The following is a 21,132-nucleotide window of genomic DNA, read 5'->3' on the forward strand; positions in this document are numbered from 1 at the left end:
TAGTCTGCAGGTCTATAGTCTGCAGGTCTATAGTCTGCAGGTCTATAGTCTGCAGGTCTATAGTCTGCAGGTCTATAGTCTGCAGGTCTATAGTCAAATCTATTTTATATCTGTGTGATGGGTGCAGAGTCACTGTTCATGGTCTTGCATTCCAGACTGTGGGTTTTCCACTGCTGAATTTTGTCTTTATTGACTTTCCTACCTGTGCAAGGAGAGCTTCTCAGACTTTTCTTCTAAACTGAGTCCTAAGCCTAGAGAACCTTCACTTAACAATCTTAAAATACTATACCTAGCTGTGTCCCTCTTCTGAGTAATGGCTGTGAGGTGTTTTAAGTGACCTCTAGTCTGGGTTGGTTGGAGGTCCTGCTTGCAGTTTCCTAACTGTAGCAAAGAAGAATGCTTTAACTCAAAAAGACATGTTAACAATAATGCTTTTATTTGTAATGAATTAATGCGTCCCTACAGCTCTCCTTTTTCAAACCAGCTAACTTCAAGAAGAAATCCTAGAAAGCATGATGCCGCACAAAGGTGAGCGGACAGGTCCTTTTCAAGCTTAGAGGTGTCCCTCTTTGTCCTCTTTCAGCCCCACCTGCCCTGAAACTGTCAGTCAATGAAACATTGGTGGTCAACCCTGGTGACAACGTCACTATGCAGTGCTCTCTGACAGGCGGTGACCCACAGCCAGAGGTGCTTTGGTCTCATTCTCCCGGCCCGCTGCCTCCCAATAGCCTTGTGCAAGGAGGCAACCTCACCATTTGGAGGATCCGCGTGGAGGACTCAGGCTACTACAACTGCACAGCCATCAACAACGTGGGGAATCCAGCAAAGAAAACAGTGAACCTACTGGTGCGGTGTAAGTTGCTCTTTTTCTCAGAGTGTGGATTTTCAAGGAGGAGGGGCTAGATTTGCATTTCCCCTGAGTGTTCTTGTACAGCTAAGGGTGAACGGGATGCTTACCAGAAATTAGTATTCTGGAGAAGCTGTCATTCAAGCTTCTGTTCTCCCAGATCAACAGCTGTGCTTTTGGTGCTTGCAGCCTCATCCTAGGCTGTTTTGCTGTCCTGCGCTAGACAGGGAACCCAGTCTGCCAGGTCTGAGGCCTTGGATATCTCTTGTGGGAGCTTAGCTAGGGAAGGTCTTGGGACATATACATTGCACAGAGATGTTGTCCTCCAAAGGAACAAAGGGCTGTTGTCTTGTGCCATGTGAGGCTCTTTGCTGTCCCTGAATGGTTTTGCACTTGTGTTCATCCCAGCCATGAAGAATGCCACGTTCCAAATCACTCCTGATGTGATCAAAGAGAGTGAGACCATCCAGTTAGGGCAGGACTTGAAACTCTCATGCCACGTGGATGCTGTCCCCCAGGAGAAGGTTGTCTACTCCTGGTACAAGAATGGGAAACCAGCCAGGTTCTCAGACCGGTTACTCATCACCCGGAATGACCCTGAGCTCCCACCTGTGACCTGCAGCTTGGAGATTATCGACCTGAGATTCAGTGACTATGGCACCTACTTGTGTGTGGCCACCTTCCAGGGAGCACCCATTCCTGACCTCAGCGTGGAGGTGAACATCTCCTCAGAGACAGGTGAGCCTCTCTATGACATCTGGGGACCTTCTGGGTATCACAAGTTATCCTCCACCTCCATCCCACAGTTTTAGAGTAAGACTGTTCAAAGAAGGCACCAAATTGTGCAGGAAGAAAGAGGAGATGGTATTTCACCAAATTTCAGAAGTCCTTTTGCTTAGAAGGGAGTGAAAGAAAAAGAAAGCTGCTTTTTGCTTTATTTGGTATTGCTTATGAGGAATATCCCCCTTTTCAGAGCTATGACCAGAAGATTGGTATCATCTGTCATAGCAAATTGTGTGAAAAGCTTTAATGTTTACAGGATTGCAATTTCAGTCTGTTTTGGGCACTCTCTGCAGGGCTCCATATATTATAAATGGCTCTCTCCTTTAAAACCGGGGTCAAAACCTCACCCCATGGCTTGGTGAGGACAGCCCTAAGACATAGGTGAGTTTGTGAGTCTCTCTGGGGACTAAAATTCAGGGTCTCCAAGCTGTGTGTTTGCTTCTGGAGAAGCTGGTGGATCCAGCTCTACCCAACCTGTCCATGTCATCCTGCTGTCTTTCCAGGACCTTGAGAGTATGGCACAATGCAAGTAATCGGGCAAGGATAGCCAGCTTCCCACGGAATTTGTCCTGAACCATCATAGAAAGTTTATTCTCAATCTCTGGTTCAACGTAACCATTATAAGCCATTATTTGGGCTGGTCCTGGTGTTGTTTCTGGACCTTTATTGCTTTAGCACCCCAGCAGAAAGTGCTGTTGTACTGCTTCTGCTGAGTCAGCAATCTATCTCAGTAGAAGTGCTGGGACCAGTCTGCTCCCAGGGGGACTTAACTCACATTCATCAGTAGCCTGGAGACTGAACCCTGGCCTTGCCGCGGACCTGAAAGACATCAGTGGCTGGTGCTTCCACTCTACTAGCAACCCTTCAGTCCTGGAGGTCTTGTGTGGGGGACACCACCACTGGGAGTAATTCTTTTTACCCAAGAGCAGTAGATGGTAGAGTGCAGTTGTGTTTAAGGATGCAAAAGGTGGGAGGCAGCAAAGAGCTGGGAGACCCTGAATGATCCCACCTAAGAGCTGGGCAGCGTCTGCTGGCACAGGGGTTGGCCCAGTTTCCCAAAGGAGGCATCTGTAACAGCTGGTCTGTGCTGGTGGAGAGTGAGAGCTATGCGCTCACATGGGTGCTGGTGAAGAAGGTCATCCTGGGGCATTTTGAAGCCTCCCTTTGGCAACTTGGTCCAGCAAAGCCACATTTGTGGCCCAGGGAGTGAACACCATTGTCCCTGCTGGAGCAGCTCTTCACATAGCCTGAGCCCACCAACAGCAACTGAACCACTTCCAACACATGATTCCTGCATAAAATCTTGGTGGATTTTCGCCAGAGTGCGGGATCAGTGCAGAAGAGCAGCAGTGGCAGTTCCACATTTTCCCACCAAGAAAGGCCCAAGCTCACCAAGGTGGCTGCTTCCACTGAGTGGCTCTGCGGAGACACCTTTAATTAAAAAAATCTCCAAATGCAATTTTCAGCTTTTCCCCGTGGAGGAAATTACCTCTCACCAGGTGAGTGGCTGCTGGCAGTGCTGGCACTGAGAGTGCTGTCGTCCATCGCGCTGCACAGGACAGGGTGTGATGAAGTTCCCCAGCCCATGGGAGACTTGCAAATTGAAAATGCAGCCTCCTTGTTGCACTGGGAGGTCACTGCTGACTGAGATGGGGCTGGAGCCATCCTAAATCTGCTTTAAAGCAGCTGTAGGCTGTAATGTGTGCAGTTAGTTCAGCGCGCTCTCCTTGGCTGGAACTGAATTGAGTTAATATTGGTTAGGCCAGCTTGTTACAGCCTCTGTAGTCCTAAACTTTGCTTTAAATGGAAATAAATTACGTAGCCCTTGTGGTTATGGAAGTGTCAATCCAAGCGTCACCATTGTCAGCTGGAAGGGCTGAAAGAGGAGCTTTCAGAAAACGATTGCTGCCCTTCCAACTCAAACGATTCTATGATTCTATATTTACTTCAGTTGAACAGTTAACTCGGAAGCCTAATACAAATTAAATGTCAGCATTACAGGGGTTTTAGCATGAGCTTTCCCTTCCTGAGCTTTTGGTGAATGTGGGGATGTGAACAACAAACTTCCCCCAAAACCTCTCCTCCCTTCAGCTCGGATTTCTTTTGAGCTCTGTTTGTCAGCAGTTTTGTTTGCTGTCTGAGAGCTGGGTTTTTCTTGAGCGATTCAGTGCCTTTAGCTCCAGCGAGGCAGCAGTTCTGCTGGGTGAGCTTGTGAAGCACAGGAGTGATATTTGCTAAGACCCCTCTCTCTCGAGTGAGATGGAGATAACCAGTACGTTGTGAATCTCAATGTAAACAAAGGCACTTAACAGAGATGGCTCCTTACTGTGGTTTAGCAGCGAACAGAAGTCCTGGGTGTCTGACAAGGCTGGAGGTCTACAGAGCAGTAATACTATAAATCTCAGTTTCAGTCTAACCTCTGTAAGAGGACTAGATGCCTTGGCAGAGATGTCTTCTATTTCTTGGTCTAAAGTTTGTAGTTCAATTTAGTAAATTTATTGAAATAGATCAAAGAGGCTTTTGTAGTGAGAGGTGGGAGCTGGTGAAATGTTCCAGGAGAACAGGCAGTTGCCATTGATGCTGGGGTAAATTTTGGAGAAGCTGGGATCTCCATTGGTGCCTTGCAGCTCCAGACTCTGTAGGATGGCTTACATGGGCAGTGTGTTCCTGTAGGGGTTGCAGTGGTACTGCCAGTGTCAAGTTGCGTTCAGGGCTGTTGATGTGATGTAGACACAAGCATCTCAGGAATGTTCCTTGCTTGTTGGAAACCAAGTGTAAAACCGGTCCCTTCTCTTATTTTCCGTTTAGTGCCGCCAACCATCAGTGTCCCCAAGGGTCAGTCTACCATCACCGTCCGGGAGGGCTCCAGGGCTGAGCTGCAGTGTGAGGTTCGAGGGAAGCCTAAGCCACCCATCATCTGGTCCCGAGTAGATAAGGAAACCCCCATGCCTTCAGGGACAATGACGGTGGAGACGTATGATGGGAAGCTGTGCCTGGAGAGTGTCAGCCGAGAAATGAGCGGGACCTATAAGTGCCAGACAGCCAGGTACAATGGCTTTAACATCAGACCCCGGGAAGCCCTGGTGCAGCTCAACGTGCAGTGTGAGTATAACATATAAGTGGAATGCCAGTCTGAATGCCTGTGTGAATGCAAGCCTGTGGGTGAAGCATCTCTGACACACCGAGTGCTGCTTTCAGGCAGGGCTGGCCTTCCTCACTGGGCTGAGATGACATGTCTCTTTTATCTGGAGACCTTTGAACAGTTTGTACTTAATTGGCCTGACTGCAAAAGCAAGGGCAGAATACTATATAACCAGTGTGTTGCAAGTAGAAGGGAAGGGTTTTGTCTGTGTTTGTACATGATGCTTTTCCATTTCCCTGTCAGTGGACTATTGCAAAACAGCAGCTTTGCAAGATGTGCATGACGTATGTGCACAATACATTCAGGGCATATTAAAAAGGCTCTAAAGTCAGAATTGTTCAGAAGATAGCAAATGAATATCAGCTATACCATTTCTATGTCATAACCCTTTCTGCAACTTAGTTTCCCCAGCCTGAACCATTTTGCCTGAAAAGCAGTGCTAGGCAGACCCTCATATGGACTGCATAATCCCAAACAGTTTCCATGCAGAGCGTGTGAGCAACAGAAAAGTGATTCTTAGCATGTGGTGTATTGAGTGATTTCAGTGATGGGCGATGTTCCCAGCCCTTCTTTGACTGTGATATCTGTGCATAAAGATGAGTGCTGCCGCACTCCTCCCTGGCTCACTCTCCAGGGAAAGGAGAAGCAGCACTGGAGCAGATAACCTGGCTGTAGCCAAGCAAGCTCACTGCTGACAGATGTAAGCTGTTGGGAGCACAGCAGTAACAAAAGTGTGCCACATCCTGCAGGCAGATGGAGTATTCAAAGATTCCCCTTTAAAAATGGTCTGTCTGTCCATTTGGGAGCATGTCAGCAATTGAATTGCAGGATGGGGATGGGGAAATGTGCGCAGGTTTTCATGAAGTGGAAATGTGTGTGTGGAGAAGCTTCCCCTGAGCAAGGTGATTATGGGTGCCTCAATTTAAGTTGTTTTGGAAGGCAACCTGGGATGGGCATACGATGCATGGGAGGACACAGCAGGGAGAGTGACCCTCACCCCAAGAACAGATGGAGATAAAGCAAAATCTCACTCTGGACTGAAGAACAATCAGATCTGCTAGAGCTCCCGGTTCTGTGTTGGTGTTTGAAAGTGATGCAGTCCCCATTGCATGTCACTGTACAGGGAGAGGCAATGCCCAGCCCGGGATGAATTCAGACTTGGCAGGAAATCTGGAGGGGAATTACAGCCCTGTATCTTGAGTTGGGGTGGATGGGTGTGACTCTCCATGCAATAGATAGTAGGCAGAAGCCTTAAGCTGTTGCAGGGTAGGGGCGGTGGTGTGACTGATCCACAAGAGGGCAAAAATTTGATGTACTTATGTATAAAGAGTAGCTCAACATACTCTTCCTGTAACTTTTCCCAAAGCCCAGCAATGTTCTGTTGTGATCTAGCCCAAATAACAATAGCATGCTCCATGCATGATAAACAAACTGCAAAACAAGAAAGTAGGGCAAGAATTACCCCCATTGTTTCATATCCCCTTAAAAAATGAAAAGAAAAAAAAAAGCCAACAGCAAACAGCACAGTCCCTGTTTATACTTCTTGTCCTTGTTTGAGCAGCTGGAAGGAGGTGGGTGTGGTGGCGGGGCCGCAGTGGTTAATTGAAACGTTGCTCTGCAGTATGAGGAGCTCATTAGTCCGGTGGGTTGCTCTGGAATTCTCATCTTGTCGGAAATGGGGATTGTGTGGCTTCTGCAGCGTCCGTGATGAGTGCTTCCCACCGGAGGGCCTGGTTGGGTGATATGCATCCACAGAGCTGCGTGCGCCCGTGCATGTGTGTGTGTGCGTGCAGACGTGCCTCTCTGTGTGTCTGGGTGAGCTCCTTTTGAACCGGCTCGCTCAAGGGAAGAGCGAATTCTGAGTGATAATGTGGCTGTTTCTCTGATTTGCTCCAAAGCTAAAGTTGCAAAATCAATACAGCAGATCTGATTAGATGTCAGAACCTGTTTCTGTGTTTCTTTTTTCTTTTCCTTTTCTCCCCTCACCCTCATGCATATAGTTATGTATTGTAGCGAACCAGCCTAGAAATAGGCTTTGCCAACTGCACTGCAGTATTGGAAAAGAGAGAGCAAGAAGACAAAAAGAACAAGTCAGCTGTCACAAAAAAAAAGTGTTCTTATTATTTTTTACATTTTGCAAGCTGAAAAAGATGTTCTTTTATCTTATGAGCAGTAATTGTCTATCATCAACTCTCTGACAGGCTGGCTAGTCTGCTCCCTGGACTTCTTGGTCTGAACTGTAGGGGGTTGGAAGATTAATAAGTTCATGAAAGTCCTTGAAGCCTCACAGGTCTGTGGTTAGGATCAAGAAATGTTATCTACTGGTTAGAGGGAGAGATTGGGCTCTGCGGAACTCCTGGGGATCTAGCTACCACTCAGAGTGACAATTTCTCGTCTTTTCCCATCTCTTTAAACAGGAATAAAACTGCTCTATCTCGTCAAGGATTTGTGAGGCATAATAAACATAGCACTTTGAAATCTTGGAACAAAAATAGCCATGGAAGGGCAGAGTGCTGTTGTTAATAATATTGACGCTATTGTTAATGCTGTTGTCAAGCCTTTTTCCAGGATTAGGTACTTGTTCAAGAAAATCCCAGCAGAAAAATGTATCCTCTGCAGAGGTGGATTTGAATTGAGGGCTGGGTCACTCTGCGCAGATGAGATCAGCACAAGGCTGTAAAACACACTCTGGGCTTGAGAATGTACAGCTCTCTGTGCATTGTGGATTAGAAAGTATAATTTGAGCCAATGTGTATGAAAAGAGGAAAGAAAGTGTGTGTGTGGATCAGTGAAAAGGATGCTACCTAGATGTAAATATAACAAGTACATAACAAAAAAGAAAAAAAGTAAAAATAAAAATTTGTGCGTTCTGCAAGCCTGCCCAAAATAGCATTTCCATGAATTCCAAAGAATGGGAGTAACACAAAACTCTAGCTATTGCAAGAATGGGTTTTTGGGACGACTTTCACTTATTGTGGTGATGTTACATTTAATCTGTTGGAGTCTCACATAATGGCATGGTGCAAATTGCAATCCCAGTACATTATTCTGCTTGCATAATAATGTGCCAGCCCTAATGCTTTGTCAGTGCTGACCATCATGTCGCATACTGTTGGACAGCTTTGTCAAAGTCCAGCTCAGTCCTACCCTCCTCATCACACCTAATCCTTGATACATCTCCTCCGGGGAATATTTATGTAGTTCAGCCTGAACAATGATGCTGTTTCTCATCTTTGGGTCACACTGTAGGTGATGTCTTGGCAGAAGGAGAGACTAGAGAATGAATAAGATGGCCTGAGGATTTAGCCCCCTCTGGATCTAAAATAGTAGTCCACAATCATCTAGGATTGATCTCCAAAGAATTAGACTTGTTGCCCTTAGGTAGAGTTTTGCCACACTGAGGAACAGGTGGATTATTGTGTTTCATCTTCAAAGCATATTTAATGTTAGGTGCAATCAGGAAAGTAATCTGACATTCTGTTTGTAGGAGCATCCATCATAGTTAACAGGACTTAAGGAGGTATGTGTAGTTCTAGAAATAGGCATTGCCATAGGGCCAGCGACAAGGATAGTGATAAGACAAGAGGCAATGGCCTTAAGTTGCACCAGGAGAGGTTCTGGTTGGATATTAGGAAAAATGTATTCTCAGAAAGTGGTAATGCATTGGAACAGGCTGCCCAGGGAGGTGGTGGAGTCACCGTTCCCGGAGGTGTTCAAGAAACACTTAAATGTGGCACTGAGGGACATGATTAGTAGGGATGACAGTGATGGGTTTGTGGCTGGACTTGGTGATCTTAGAGGTCTTTTCCTACCTTAAGGACTCTGTGATTCTGTGATAAGCAGACCTGGCTCTGCCCCCACCTGAAAGGCAGCCAGAATACATTGGGGGGGGGGGGGGGGAAGGGGTGGCATCTGTTGCCCTTGTTAGTAAAGAAATATTCAGGTGTGGAAGAATATGTTTTCCCATCCAAGTCCACATGCTATTGACTCATTTCTCTTTAAAATCCTCCTGAACCCATGGCAGTGCTGTACAATAGATAGTATCAATTCTCTCTGTTATCTATGTAGCAAACAGAAGAACAGGGAGGACAGGAGGGGGTGATTCTGTAAATAAGTAAGAAGTATCACTGGACCCATGCAACTGGAAATGGAAATGCATTAAATGGTTTCAATCAATGTCAGTCCTCTTTGCGGGTGTCCCACCCTCTCTGAAACATAAACATGGGTATTAACTACTCACTCTTGAGAAATGGAGATGGTTCTTCAGAGTGGTTACGATGGGGCTTTTGGCTCCTCAGAGCTCCCTGCAGCTCTCCTTGTTTAGGTGAAGGGAGTCTAAGAGAAATGAGACTATCCCTGGCCAGTGCTGGCTCATATCTGTGACTGAGTTGGCTTATCCGTCTTGCTGCTTGGGACATGTGAGCTGGAGTGTGGAGCCATCTGGTAAGAATTTTAGACTTGGCTGGTTTAATTTGTGAATTTATTAATAGTAGCTGTTTTATTTTTTTTACTTATTATTTTAATCAGTGAAGCCTAATCTGACGCTCTCCTCTAAGCTGAGGAGTACAGTTCAGAAGCTATATTGGAAGCAGGAGGTAATTTTTCTACTCTTACAGTGTCTGGGGCTCTCCTGCCCTTCCATTCATGTTCCAGTATTGTTGCACTATATCCCACAGGTCTTGTTCCTAGGAGAGGGAAATCCTAGGCTCTCGTAATAACTAGAGCTCTGGGATGCTCAGGGTGATCTCAAACTGAAGAATTAACTGAGGTTCTTCTGGAGAAGGTGTGTCTGCATTCAAAGTCATGGGTAAACTCTGCCTTCTGTGAATTCAATGTTTGCCAACCTGGACACCTTCATTACTGAGAAGAAAATTATTTGTAGCTACAGGCATGACCTCAACCCACCAGTATGAATGGATGAAGCCTGACTCTGTCATCTGGTCCCACGTCAATCAAAATCCTCCTTGTTTCCCTTCTAATTTGTTACACTAAGTTTTGTGTGACTAAGCGGAAAGCATACATTATTTCTGTTTTTCTATCAACACGCAGAACCCTCCTCGTTAAGAGCTGAGAGTTTTGTTCCTGTTTGTCAACACGCTTTCAGCTAGCAGCACTGTATCCGGGATTACATTGCTCTGGGTTTGTGTTTGCGCATACAGCTCCATCCTCAGAGCTACAGCGTGAGGATTGCTCACTCTGCTGCCCGGTGACTGGGCTGCTAACAGCTAATTAGAGTTGTCAGTCTGAGGACGGGCTGAAGAAGGAATCCATTTCACTCCGTCATGGCTGTAAACCCAAATGGCCATGGTTCAGAGCACAGTAACAACCACAAAGGATTAGCTGGCCTTGGATTTGTTTTAACAATTACCATCTCTTGGTCCCGGGGCCTGGCAGACAGAGACTGTGACATCGCTTACGTTGTCCTCACATTGAATCTTAAGATGGGGCTGAAGAGAGGATGGCTCCTGTTTGTCTAGGACCTGTTGGCCCTACCCTCCTGCCAGCTTCATGGCATTGAAGGACAGCTAGCCTGACATGCCAAGGGGTGCTTGGCCAAAACTGACTTCTTTGTGACTGCCTTTGTAGTCTTTACCTTTGTGGATCAAAGCCTCAGGACACCCAGAGTTGAATTTCTGTAGCATTTGGTATATGCAGCTTTGGAGGAAAAAATGTCTTTCACAGAGTAAAGCTGTTGTATGTATTTTGGCCTGCCAGATTTTTTTTCCCTTCAGCCCATGGAATTTGTTCCAGAGGACCCTAGCCTGCACTTGCTGCCTGATGGGGAAGATTCTTGTGTGCTGCCACTCACTGAGATTTTCTTGGGCAGTCTCCCTCACATCCTGAGAGCTTTTCAGATTTACCTCTTTGATTTAAAACGGTCTGACAGAGCATGTCTGCATGCTGTGGTGGCCAGGAGACGTATGAGACTTGAGACGTAAAGCAAAAGGCCCATATGGTGGGGAGAATTCACTGGAGCGGTGGTGACTGGGGAGCAGACTTGGATGCATGTTGGATGCAAAGCACCATGAGGTCTCTGTGCTGCATCCTGGGGAGATGGCCATGAGAGAAAAGAGGATAACATCCAGACGTACACCTCAGGAAAGGGGAAGCTCTGGGTCTGCTGCCTGGATTGCAGCCTGCTTGAGCTCCCATTCGGCCTTTCAGTGGCCCTTTGCTCATCTCTGAACACCCCTGTAGTTGCAATGATAGTCTGAGTAAAAGCCTGTTTGAGAGCTCCTCAGCTAGAGAGATGAATTTGTTCAGAGGAGAACTGGTTTAAATCAGCTAATCTATTTCTCAGTTATTGTTGGGAGAAACAAATACACTTTCCATAAACCACTAGTACCTGGTTTTTGGCCAAACTCTCCAGGAAGAGCAACTTAATTTTATCAAGTGAGGGAAATGTCCAAGCTATACAATTTTGGCAGGAGAGACAAGAGCTGCATATAGTGGATGGCAGACAGCCTTGGTCATCTCTCTTTGGATAATTGCTCACCTACTGTGGCCCTCCCAGGGCTGAACACCACATCTAGTGCTGTTCAAATTCAGATACTCCTTTTAAGATTTTTCTGCTCTGGCAGTTATTTTCCCTTTCAAACCTAGCTCTACATCAGCTTGTTAGGTTAAAAAAAAATCTCCAGACTCCTCTCCAGTGCTTTGTGTTGGGCTTCCTGCAAGGCTCTGAACGTGCATGTCTGGCCCGGGTGTGTCCTCATCTTTACGCCATGGGAGTGCATACCCCAAGTGTTTCTTTGGTTTTGAGCTGTGTTGTTTATTTTAGGCCATGGGTTAAACTATCTGTATCAAAGATCTCCAAGCTGTGATGCAGCTGGTGGTACCCAGACTACATTGAGGCAGCCTGGCTGGTGGGAGAGGATATCCTAGTTCTGCTCTGGTTTGCATGGGGATATAATGCAACTTCCTTCTCTGTCAGACAGTGCTTACCACAGTGCTTTCTGCCACGTGCTTACCACCAGTCAAGATTTATCTCTTGGTCTGCACAGCACCATAGGCCTATGGATGAGGTCAGGATATGGGCACTTGGCCAAGGCAGTGAACCAAGATCCATGAATCCTGAAATGTGGGTTGGAGGGATATTCTCTGCCAGAGGTGGTAGAGGGGACTGGTACCTGTTTGTGGGAATTGAGTGTAGTGGGTACACTTGAAGGAGAAAAGTCTTCAATTTGGGCACCTAAATTAGGGTTACAGTAGCTAAGAGGATGAGAAGGCTTGCACATATGTTCTAGCAAAACAGAGCTACTGCTAGCACCTGAGCAAAATAGATCTGGGGAGGTGTGCGCTGTACTGCAAGCTGTACTGCAAGCTGGCAACAGGAGACATGGGGCAAGGGAGGTGGTAGATGAAGGGAGTTAGAAAACTGCAGTTGGCTCTCATTTTAAGGCTGGGATCACAAGATGGGAAAGGAGGAAATGTCTTGTCCCTATCAAATCCTGCCTCTTGGTGACCAGGAAACAAACACGTTGAGTGCCCAGCAGTGGGGAGAGAGATACTGTGGACGAGGGCTCACTGTGGGAACCAGGAAGAGACTGAGCAGGCAAAAAAAGCAACTCATTTTCTTGTAATAACTCTCAGCCTCTGCAAAAGCATCCAAGGCACACAGAGAGGTGAAAACAGCTGTCCACACTTGCAAGGGAGCATGCAACATCACACCTAACACAGGACCTATGCCAGGGGAGCTGGGATGTGCTGTCCCCAGCCTCTTTGACAGCAAGAATCACTGTGGTGCCATGGCACTGTGCCAGTGGCTTTGCTTTCCTCCCATGATTTTTTGGCCGTAAACTACCTCAGGCAGTAGCAATAAGGGTACTATCCCTCACTTCCTCTCTGTGCAGAGCTATTTCCTTCTCACCCACTGAAGGACTGCAGCAGGCACATGGAGACAACGCACAGAACAGTGATGCCACACTGAAGGAGGGATGTTGTGCAGGGAAACCCCCCTGAGACATCCATGGTATGAACAGAAACCATAACAGGAAACTGAGCATCCCAGGGAGGGGTCTAAATTTTAATTAGCTGTGGCCATACTGACCCTGAGCTCTGAAACAGCACCAATTACAGTCATTCCTGCAGGGAAACTGTTTGCATGTAAATTACGTTACAGAGATTCTCAGACTTTCCTGCAGCTTAACAGGTCTTTCTGCCACCGGTTTTGTGCTGGGACACTGGGGGTCACTCAGTGGGAGGCTGAGGGTTCCGTTTTTAGGAAGAGTGTAAGACTTTTTGGAGCTACCTGTGGGGAAAAAAATGCTCAGTTCGTGCTTTTTCACTTGGTTCTATCTCTGAGAAAGAAACTATGTTTTCTTTGAAGCTAGAAAACTGTTTTCTCATTGCATAGAGATCATATTTCCAACATGCACTTCTCACCCTATTTCACTTCTTGTAGTTTCTGATTTCCATCCCTCTTTGCCTTTTTATTGCAATCACAAATAAGCATGTGTGTGCACACGCTCATACCTTACCTCAGCTTTCACTTGTGATTCAAACTTAATTGGTCTCCAGGACTGAGATAAAACAGTCAGTTTTCTTTTATGAACTCAGTGATGAACCTGTGAAACCCTTATTGGTCCCAGGAATTTACAGATGTGGTTAAATTTCCTAGCTGCATGCAGACCCTTTGCATTTTGCATGATTTTGGAGTCCTTGTTTCTGGGGTCGTATGCAATCACAGGAAACCATGGAAATTTTTCATTACTGTTGACTGTGAGGAAGCTGACTTCTGAGTGTTTGCTTGCTTGCCAAGCTGCAAAGGGATGAATGGAAAGTAGAAGAGACTGAAAATTATTGTTTCTGCAGGGAAGAGGCATGTGGGGTAGGTCCCTGCTGGTAAAGAAAGAATGGCAATTGAAGGCCAGTCCAGCCAGTCCTTTGTAGGCTCTTGATCTGTTGTGACCCACTCTCATGACTGATGAAATGAGTGCTGGAAATCTCATCCATTGCAAATGTACTGCAGCTCTAGGCAAAACTCAGCCACACGTTCAATGGGAGAGATTGGTTGGTGCGCCAAAACTTTCAGGTTCCTGACAATGGCTAAGATTGAGGTTAAGAGAACAGTAAACAACGGTGGCATTTGCACAGAGCATGGATTTTCCTTACCAAGTGCTGGCTGCAAAGAGATATTTTACTGCCCTAATTGTAAGCTAGAATGCAGTAGCTCATAACAACTTAATGCAATATAGATGGGCTTAATAGTGCTAGCTCTGCTGGGATTTTCTTAGCAGTTCATATCATATGCATAGAACAGACCCTTCAGCCAATATCTTGCTATGCTGTAAAATGGGGAACTGGGGCTTGAGGGAAAGGGAGCAGTGCTCCATGTAAGGTAGGTTGCTGGAAAGAGTATCAAGTGTCTAAGCTGTGCTGGCTGTCAGCTATCACCTCCTCATTTTCCCTGTGCCTCAGCATAATCTTCAGGAGAATCCGCTCCATGACCTTGGCGGGCACAGAGGTGAGACTGACTAGCTTGTAGTTCCCCAGGTCTTCCTTTTCTCTGTTTTTAAAAATGGGGATTACGTCTCCCCTTTTCCAGTCAGTGAGAACTTCCCCAGACTGACGCAGCTTCTCAAATGTGATGGATAGTGGTTTAGCAACCTAAGTCAACTTAGTCCCTCAGTAAGATGTTTCCCTCAGGAAGTTGTTCCAATGAATTTTTACTGCCATGGTTCAGTTGTCATGACTTAATGTAAGCCTGTCTCTTTTCAGTTTCCAGATACAAGCACTGTTTATGCCTTTGTCTTCTGACATAAAGAGCTATTTGTTATTAGCAGCTTCTTTCTTGTGTAGTCTGAGATACCAGAACCAGTAATCTCTTAGCCTTTTTTTCAGTACACAGTCCAGAGTCTCCTCTGCCATTCACCACAACGCATGTTTTCCAGTCCTTTTATCATTTTTATAGTCCTCAATTTTTTTTCAACATCATTCTGGCAGCGTGTCACTCCTATTAAACAGATTTTCAAAAATGATCTCATTGATGCACATACAGTAGTGATGCCTATTTCACAATACTTTCAGTTATTTGTGACTTAATCATCCAAAGATTTTGACACCTTTGAACTACAGAATTATGCTCAAAGTCGACATTCGCTTGGTTATATTGACTCAGGCTCCTCCTGGAGTCATTGTCTCTTTCTTGACAAGAGTGAAACATTCTCTCCTCAGCAGCTTTTTTTTCCAAGTCTTTACATTTTCCAAGGCAAATTGAGTGTTATTATCACAAGCCCATTCTATCAAGCAAACCAAGCTGTCGAGGCATCTCTCAAATTCTTTATTTACTACTATGTCTTTTCCAGGCTGGATGGGGCTTTGAGCAACCTGGTCTAGTGGGAGGTGACCCTGCCTGTAGCAGGGAGGTTGGAATTAGATGATCTTGAAGGTATCTTCCAACCCAAACCATTCAATGATCCTATGATTTTACATTCTCCACAATCATTAGTATCTTATCATGAATAGGTGCTTAAGGATGGTGGTTTTCAATTACTGCATGTTGAAATACTGTATTTCTGTGGGAGGGAAGGAAGTAAAGTCCAAGCTACATCCCAGAGCTGTGCCAAAATCTGCACCTAGCCATATGAACTGCAGATGGGTGCAAGGTCATTTAGACAGGAGAGATGGTTATGTATGATACTGGATACACAGCCAGATCTGGGGAGTTTGTGATTGATATTCTCTAGCTATCCCAGCCTGCTTGCTGGCTCTTTGTCCTTGGTGATGATGTGAAATAGCTTCAGTACAACAGGTTCATATGGGATCTCACCAGGGATGTCTTCCTAAGAAAGGTCTTTCCTATCACTACAGAGATCTCAGCAGTGTGTGCACTAATTTAAAATTTCTTTTTGAACTCTTTCAGTGAATGTGTTTTTAATCTGTTTAATGTGGGCTACATTTGAATAGTATTACATCTTCAATTAGTCTGTCGTGTGGAAGCAAGCCAGGATCCTTCCAATGCCTGAGGATGTTATGACAAGATAGTTACTTTTCTTGTTGCCTTCTCAAACACTACCCAGTTTGTCTGCCAAAGACCCATAAAACCATATTAATCACCATTCATTTTTTAATTTGTATAGTTGCATCCCACATTCATCTTCCATGAGTTCTTTTTCTGAAATCAATGAGGAATAAAAAGGTTTATTGCTGTTTTTTTTCTGAGTTTTTCTCTGCTTAAATTGACCCAATGGGCTCATATTTGTACTCTTATAAGGAACACAATCATGGTTGATACAGAATACTTTTATTTCCTCTGGTGTTTGCAAGTTGCTATCGCATACTTCCTCTCAAAGGCCTGGCTAGATACACTTTTCTCCCACATTTTCCTACTTTCTATGGCATTTTGGAGGTTTTTCTATCAATTGTTTGTCTGTAATCCTAGCATTTTTGCACAGATGAATTCAGACCAGGGTTTGCAGATCCAGCTACAATCTCAGAGAGAGAAGCCTGTCTTTCCTTCATCTCTGGCTTTAGACACAGACTTAGCTACTAGCTATTCCCAGATTTGAGTCCATGCAGATTCTTCTTAGAGCTGTACACAGAATTATACCCTTTTTCTGCCCACCACGGTGGGATGGATCAGGAAACACTGTTGAAACTAGTTTAAAATTTCCTTTTCATCTGGTTCTGAAAGGTGTTACTACCTATCACAGAGACGGTGGAAGGAGCAGGATGACAGCTGCCTCCGTTGCTCAGGCAGAAAACTGCTAATGGACCAACACAGGATCCAGTTTCAACTCTTGATGCAATGGATGTGAATGAGGAAGATAATGGCCTTACTTTTTGTGCCCCAGAAAAGCTGGGAATGAAGGAAACTTGATGGAACAGATTTCACGCATGTATCTGTTGGACCAAAACAGATATTTGGCTAACAGCAGAAGCAGATCTCTCTGTAGTTCAGCGTCTCTTGCTGTTAATGGCATGAGGTTGTTAAGTATGTATACACCAGGCTCAGCATGTGAAACTATAAGGCTAAATTATTGAAAAAGCTGAAAAATAATTCTAAAATGTGAGACTAGATGGCTTACAACCCATTTTTCTTAATCCGTTAATGGCTGGGGCCTGGTTGAGGCCCAGAATCTTTCACTATCCTGCCATTGGTATTATCCTAACCTAGAGGCAGAAAGCTGCCTTCGCAGGGATATAGGTCATCATCAGTTTTGGGAACAAGGTGCAGAGAGATGATTTTCTGTGACCAGCAATCTGCTAAAGGTGCATTCTTGAGAAGTATGATTGTTACTGATATGACAGATAAGTGTTTTGGTTTTTTTCATTAGAATTGATTAACTGAGGAGGAGTTGGACACAGGGACTTATGAAATTCACACTTTTAAAGGCATGCAGGCAACAGTGTGAAGGTCAGAGGGTGAATACAAAACTTTTAGATGGCAGAGATTGGTTATTTGGCAGCAGATGTTTTGGAGCCAGTCACCATTCTGAAAGACACCAACCATTTCTTCTGATGGACTGCCTGAACCTATCCCCATTTTTACAGCCTTCGCCCTTGATAGATCTGATCAATCTTGATTCATCTGATGATGATGATAGTGATGAACAGGTAACCGCCCAAAGAGAGAGACAGTAAAAATGCTAGTAGTTAAAAATGTTCTTGCCTCTCCTTTCTCTATTCTATCTCTGCTGACCCTGTGTTTTTAAATTGTGTGCATTTCTTAAGTTCCTCTATGCACCGCCCGCCTTGTTATATTAATTCTTGTGGGGAAAATTGCTTTGATATCTGTTGACCTCGGCTGCTTCATCTATGAGACTGAACATCTGACATAAATCTTTTTGTTTGAGCATCCTTTCAGCCTCTTTCTGAATGGTTACGTTTTCATTGTCGTCATCTTCCTCAGATGAATCAAGATCAATCAAGGGTGAAGGATGGAAAAATGGGATAATGATGACAGTTAGCGGAGCAGGATATTAAACGACTGGCAGCAGAACTCAGAAGCAGCAGATAGAAAAGTGGTGGAGAACTGGGTGTTTTCTTTATGCTGAGTTCTTCCCCTTGATTCAAATTTCCTATTAGGCTTGAAGTCTGAGGAAGAGTCTGGTTTGTGTAGGCAGCTTCTCCACTCTGTAAATAAGAACCACTGCGTTAACATTTCCTAGTCTGGCTTTGCCCTGTACATCCTTTTTCTTAATAGTACAGATAAAAAATTTGAAGTAAACATATTAAGGAGTGCTGGTTAATATTTGATTATCTTAATTGCCTTTGGTGGCTTTCCTTCCCTACCAGGCTCTTTCTGGCTTGGTTCCTTCCCCGTTCCAGCTCTGACGCCACCTTTGCATTAAAGGATGTCTGATTTTTTAATCAACACTTTTGCTCTTGGCTATGCTGCCCCTTGCTGCACCTGCCTGTTTTGAAAGCAGCTGTGGAGAGATCATCTAGTGTTCCCAATTCAGCTTTCAAACTGAAAACAGAAGGTGAGGTAAGGCTTGTAGCCCAACTCTGAGCAGAAGGCTCTGACCACCTGTGGCTCTGACAATCATTGCATTTCTAAAGAAGGAACTCTCCTCCCTTTTGACAGGATTGTAGTTCTCAGAGGCATTTTCTCCTGCAGCCTTCCTGCCCATAACTTTCCAAACATATGGAGGAGATTGAATTGCTCCGGCAGCCTGTGATGAATAGGAGCCTGTTGCTACTGGGCTGCTGTTTGGAGCCAGCAGTCACCTCTGCCTGGTAGCTCTTCTGGATGTGGGTGAGATCCTCCCTAAGAGACAAGGGGAAACAGACAATTCCTTGCAGGCAGCTGCATATTCTGGACATGAGCCCTAGCAGTGGCACTAATTGGATGCTGTCTGGAGTCCAAAGATTTATCGCTTGATTTGCTATAGGGAAAGTGCTGTCTGGTGTCTGTTTTGCTTTCCAGAGTAGCTCCACTGTGGCACAAAGCAGCTCAAGGACAGGAGGTGGCACCTGTCCAATAGCAGGACATGCTGCCCAAGTTTCAGATGCATGTTATGACTCAGTTTATGGATGAACTTACTAAGCAAGGCACTGAAAGTTCATGTCGAGGTTCATATAGAGGGAAGGCACTGGAGACTTCTGTGCAGGTGTCCCTAGGGTATTTACTCTGGTCTGGATTTATTTCACATAGCAGAGATGTGAGGGTTGTGGGCACCTTAGGCCCCCTGTGCAGCACTGGTAGGAGAGAGGTAATGTCAAATAGGGATTTCTACTCCTGAATTGCCTTCTGGAGATGTACCTCACACTTGTTAGTTTTGAGGGAGGTGGCCTCCATGGAGAGGTGATGTTCAGCTTGACTGTGTCAATGAAGAGCCTGAAGTTAGATAAATTTGGCCTTTAAAGTCCTGTTCTAGCTAGCTCCAAGTTTACTGTCAAACTTGGGGGGATGATCAGTCTTTTTTTCAGTTTTTCCAATCCTCAGGAATGTGGAAGGCCTCTCCTAGGACTATGAACACCACAGATGGGCAGTTTTTCTTCTATTTCTGTTTCCTTGCATTCTGGATGGAAGTATGGGGAATGTGTTCTGCTGCAATAGGCCAAGCAGCTCTGTTTCTGCTCACAAGGTTTTAAATGGTACTGGTTGCTCTCTGCCCTATTATAGGTCCTTGTGCCCTGCTTGTTTTTGCCAGGCATACGAGGAGAGTTAGAGCTGTATATTCTGATTTCTCTTCCCAAAACTGTTTGGATGCGACTCCTCTGGCATTTAAAATTCTCAGGTACTGTTTCTGCCCAAAGAAAAGGGAAATCTAAAAAGAAATTAAAGCTGTGTTCCTGCCACCTGAAGAGCAGGGGACGGAGAGAAGAGGAAACCCTGTAGATATGTATATGTATCAAATGCCAACATCATTTGTCAAGGACTCCAGAAGAGAAGGATATGGTCAGAATTTCTCTCATTTTGGTATTTGTTCAGTTTAGGAACTATTGGGATAGGACAGAGCTGATCACTGGAATGAGAACAGCTATGGGAACAACTTGCAGTAGGCTTAAGCTGCAGCAAGGGAGTGAGGTTAGATTGTACCAAAACTAGTGACTAACCCCTGAAGTAGGAAAAAAGATGTGAATTTTACATTCTGGAAGAAGAATCTTATTTGGTTCTTTGTGGTTGATTTTTGCTTCTTTTTCTTTTCCCCCTCTTTAGTTTGCTCTGGCAATGAGTTTCTTTATTCCCAGAACTACCCAGTCGAGTAGCTCACCTATGAATTATTGAGTAGTAAGATAACTGGTCTTCTGCCAAAAGTTAATGCATGTGGGATGCTTCTGGGGAAAGAGTATCATTGGCTGACTGTTAGTGAATGTTTGCATCTAAACTATTTATATGCTCTTGGGAGCAGGATGTCACTCCCAGCCCAATTTGTTAAACAGAAGCATGTATTAATGGATGCATGCGTATGAGCTGGCATCTCGTTATCTTTTAGGAGACAGAAGTATAAACCTGAGTGAAGAGTTGGTGGTCTGGCACTGCTCCAAATGGGAGGACTTCCCCCTTATGGGTATGTGGGTGGGCTGGAGAAAAACAAATCTGGCATAGCTGTCATCCTGCTTCACCATGCTAAAACCAGCAAAATTGCGTGCAAGTTAAAGACAATATTTTCCAGCATCTCTATAGTAAAAGACTAGATGTGGGTTATGCTATTGGCTGGACAGTAATTGAAGACAGCTCTGAAACAAGCATGCTCACTGTCTTACCCTCTTTACTTCTTCAGTGAATAACTTTTCTAATTGGGTGATGTGCGGGTGGGGGGAGGGTTAACAGCATGCATTTCACATACAAATGTGTATGTGTTTTCTGTACATACACCATCCTTTCCCACTCATCTTTCTCAATTAGGGGAGCACTCTGTTTTGAAAGCAGGCACTCAAAGGTAAGTGAGGCATGGGAACGCTTGTCTTTGTAGGGTCTTGTTAGCACTAACTAATTGGGCTGTGAGTCCGAGTGGAGTTCCAGCATGTCTGGGACAGATCTTTTTTGAGGAGACATATATGTGAGGCAGAAGGTCTGGAAATTCCCATCCAGGATGGACTTGAAACTGCTTTATAAAGTTAGTTAGGGAGGTCTCATGTATTAATCATCACAGCTCATCATGCAGGAGAGGAAATTCTTTAGCAAATCCTTCTTTATTAAAACAAGGTGAAGATGAGTTGAGCTAATTGGCTTGGAAAGTTCAGAGAAGAGGAAAGCAGAAAAGATGGCTGTGAATATATTTTGTTGGCTCTTCTTTTAAAACCAGTCAACCAGCACACAGCTAAGCCTGCTCTGCTCAGAGCCCTGGTCTTCTGGTCCCTCAACTCACGTCTCTAGCGGAAAATGTACTCAGAGAAATTTGTTTTGTCTGAAATAACAATACTTGCAAGTTGGCTTTCAAGCATGTTGCAGAAATAAATATTTTAT

The 21,132-nt window shown here is 44.9% G+C and overlaps 1 protein-coding gene across 3 annotated transcripts in view; it reads left to right on the plus strand.

Moving 5' to 3' along the window:
• The window catches only part of MDGA1 (MAM domain containing glycosylphosphatidylinositol anchor 1), a 126,915-nt gene that overhangs the window by 55,626 nt on the left and 50,157 nt on the right, over nucleotides 1-21,132 (plus strand). For all 3 annotated transcript variants that reach the window (XM_021391446.1, XM_021391445.1, XM_021391447.1), the window contains exons 6-8: nucleotides 584-853; nucleotides 1,256-1,585; nucleotides 4,439-4,732. In XM_021391446.1, the coding sequence (XP_021247121.1) occupies nucleotides 584-853; nucleotides 1,256-1,585; nucleotides 4,439-4,732 (894 nt within the window). The remainder of the gene's footprint in view (nucleotides 1-583; nucleotides 854-1,255; nucleotides 1,586-4,438; nucleotides 4,733-21,132) is intronic.

Source organism: Numida meleagris, chromosome 3 (assembly GCF_002078875.1).
Source record: "Numida meleagris isolate 19003 breed g44 Domestic line chromosome 3, NumMel1.0, whole genome shotgun sequence".
In the NCBI taxonomy this organism is placed as follows: domain Eukaryota; kingdom Metazoa; phylum Chordata; class Aves; order Galliformes; family Numididae; genus Numida; species Numida meleagris.